The sequence below is a fragment of the Penaeus vannamei genome, chromosome 40 (genome assembly GCF_042767895.1).
Source record: "Penaeus vannamei isolate JL-2024 chromosome 40, ASM4276789v1, whole genome shotgun sequence".
NCBI lineage: Eukaryota > Metazoa > Arthropoda > Malacostraca > Decapoda > Penaeidae > Penaeus > Penaeus vannamei.
In genome coordinates, this window is record NC_091588.1 from 2418889 (window position 1) to 2421984 (window position 3096).

Here is a 3096-nt window from a genome sequence, read left to right on the forward strand (position 1 = left end):
ACCATTTCATTTTCAGCAAAGAAAAAGGATGGAGCCATGTAAAGACCTTTTTGAGTCTTGGAATCAATTTCAGAAATAAACTTTCTGCTGTGCTTTCTTTCTCTGTGAGTTTGGGAGTTGGGCAATATTAGTGTCAGGAGAAAACAATGTGGATTTTAGTCCAGGCTTGATGTGAGGAAGCTGGTTCTCTGGGGTTTGTGGATATTCTAAAGGAAAAGGGAGGGGTTGGTTCCTGCAAGAATGGGGGCATCAGACACCAAGTTTGGGGGTAGTTTAAGGAAGGAAGGAGAGTTTCTACCTATGGGGATTTATTGCATTTTCCAAGAAACCTAGAACCAAACAAATGCTTTTATGTTTTTAATGCTGTAAACAGGACATTAGTAGCGAGATATCCAGAGTCCTGTTTATTTTATATAGAGGAAAAATGTAGTGGAGAAGTGGTGGGCACTCTGGTGCTCCTGGCAGTGCTGAGTGAAAGGCTGAGAGACGAAATGCGCCCAAGAATAAGAAAAAAAGGGTAAAATTAGAAGACTATTTGTTTTAGAAATAAAAGTTGATTCAAATGCTGCTGCTTTATTGATCTACACATTCGAGACGTGGGCGCGGGCGTGGAGGGCGGGCGCCTCAGCCGACGGGGAAGGAGACGAGGCCGTGGTCGCTTCGGTCCTTCAGGGTCTTCAGGGCCTCCTGCTGCTGCTGCCTCGTGTCCGAACACTCGCCGGTGGCCACGTAGTGCCAGCTCCATCCTCCCTGCGGGCGGAAACCGGGCTTAGCTGGGCTTTGTTGGGTCAAGCGAGGAGGCTTTCTAACAGCTGTTGGAAAGTACGTTAGTATTGGCCGTCACAACAAAGCATTTTACTCACGCTGTATCCGTGCTCGTAGGCATACGAGTACAGGTTGGGCAGCGAAGTCCCGGCACCGCAAACGGACGCGTACTCTCCCAGCACGACGGGCTTTCCGAGGCCGTAGGCATCGGCGTCCACCTGGAGGCCCCGGGGAGACAGGGCTTTAGTCGGGGCTTTAGTCTCTCTCCCTTTTAAAAGGCTGCTCCTCTCTGACTTCCTAAGTTTCCTTTTAATTTTTCTCGTTTTGATTATTTATTTTCTTTCAATTTCTCCTTGCCTTTCCCGCCCGGTTCACACATCTTCAATTGTATTCTTAAGTGAGAATTTATATAATCTCAACATCTCAATGACGTCTTTGTTCACCAAGTAGCTATACAACTCTCCCTGACTCACTCCTTCCCTCTGACTCGCTCCTTCCCTCCCTGCCTCCCTCCTTGACCCCCTCCTTTCCTACCTGACCCTCTCCTTCCCTCCCTGACTCCCTCTTTCCCTCCTTCCCTCCCTGACTGACCGTGAAGGGTGCGTTGGGACTCCAGGATCCCCCCCAGTCGTAGGCGTGTATCTGGAAGAAGTCCAGATGGGCGTTGCTTCCTCCCGCGGCCTTGTTCAGGCATTCGTCGGTGTAGTGGTTGTGGGTGTTGGAGAAGGCGTCGCTCTGGGCGAACTGGCCTGGGGGCGGGACCGCGAACCGAGGCGTCAGGAAGGAAACTTCTCAAATCAATTATTCATTCATTCATTCATTCATTCATTCATTCTCTCTCTCTCTCTCTCATAGTCTTCCACTGTTTATTTAAGTCTCAATCATTCTTTCCCTCATAGTCCATCACTGCTTATTCATCTTTCTCATACACTCTTCTCGTCCCTCTCCCTGCCACTTCCCTTTCCTCTCTCCCTCTTACCCCACGATCCAAGTGTGATCAGAACCTCAGGGTCGATGGCTCGGATCGCCTGGTTCTGCCGCCCGATGAACCTCAGGTACCTGTGTGGTCACGTGAACTTCAAGAACCTTTCGGTAACTGTTTGAAGATGATTTCTGATAAAAACTACGATTCTAGGAAATAAATAGCCCAAAAATCTTTCGTCGATTGTTGCACCTAATCGTGATATAAATATGGGTTTCAAAGACAGAGGATCCCTGGTGCAGCTCACCGTTCCATGGGGATGTAGAGGCCGGTCCAGCCAGCGCCGCTCTGCCCGATGGTGGTCGTGTCGTAGCAGGGTTCGGAATCGCTCGAGACCTGCGGACGAAGCTTCAGAGTTCAGTCGGTCTTTACGCGATCTATAATGGGCTTGAACTCCTTTCTCTAATTACAGTTTCATACTTTGGATGAACGAGCAACAGTTTCAGACTATTGATGAACGAGCAACGTGCCAGCGACAGAGACTGCCAGGCGGTTTCCTCACCAAGATGGATCCCTCGGGTTCGTTGACCACCTCGAAGGCCCCCAACGCTGGGTGGCCCTTGACCTGCGTCACCAGACTCTGTGGCGGGAGATTGGAAGCACTTTGAGCAACAGGAGGGTAGAATACACTTTCATAAGGACAAAAAGCCAGAAATAGAATAATAAATGGAAAAGGAACTTGCAAAGACGATGCATGAGCGTTGATCGTTGTGCTATGAAGGGTCACAGACGCATGCATTCCGCTGAGAGACTGACGTTGAGGCAGTTGTTGATGTAGGCGTCGAGCTTGGCGTCGTCCCAGATGAGGTTGACGGCCGCCTGGTTGGTCAGGTAGGCTCCGTTCCACAGCACGAGGACCACCAGGACGTCGGCCGCCTGAGCCGCGTCCAGGAGCTTCTTCACGTCCGCCTCGAAGGTTCCGCTTTGGTCGCACTGCGTGACGTAGCCGTTGCTGTCCCAGCGCGGCGTGCTGTAGCCCTCCACGTGCACCCACACCCCTGGGGGAGCCACCGGGCATCTGCATTAGACGTCTCTTAGGAGACTTGTGTGTGAGGCTGCCCTCATACCTCTTGTACGCTTAATGAGGCCGCACCGTGTGAAAAATAACATATTATTTTCAAGATTAGATAGCTAGTCTCCCATGAACGGCCGGGAGGGTAAATGGAATACAACTTTTTCAATTTCCGTTCCGATCTCTAAACGAAGCCAGTCTCGGACCAGCGAAGCGGCGGACGCACATCCGGGTCCCGCGCCTCGGCCCCGGGCGGAGCCGCACTTACGGATGGAGTTTCCTCCCGACCCGCCGATCTCCCGCAGCCACTGCTCCAGAGTGCCGTCGTAGCCGCCGT

General features: G+C 51.6%; 1 protein-coding gene across 1 annotated transcript in view; it reads right to left on the reverse strand.

The window, feature by feature from the left end:
- Positions 1 to 557: 557 nt before the first annotated feature.
- The window catches only part of LOC113818949 (mannan endo-1,4-beta-mannosidase-like), a 2948-nt gene continuing 409 nt past the window's right edge, over positions 558 to 3096 (reverse strand). Inside the window, exons 2-9 of the mRNA XM_027371169.2 lie at positions 3028 to 3096; positions 2504 to 2745; positions 2250 to 2327; positions 1995 to 2083; positions 1745 to 1824; positions 1357 to 1514; positions 864 to 983; positions 558 to 750 (exon numbers count right to left, since the gene is read on the reverse strand). The exon at positions 3028 to 3096 is cut by the window's right edge and continues 91 nt beyond it. Of these exons, the coding sequence (XP_027226970.2) occupies positions 625 to 750; positions 864 to 983; positions 1357 to 1514; positions 1745 to 1824; positions 1995 to 2083; positions 2250 to 2327; positions 2504 to 2745; positions 3028 to 3096 (962 nt within the window). The 3' untranslated portion in view covers positions 558 to 624. The remainder of the gene's footprint in view (positions 751 to 863; positions 984 to 1356; positions 1515 to 1744; positions 1825 to 1994; positions 2084 to 2249; positions 2328 to 2503; positions 2746 to 3027) is intronic.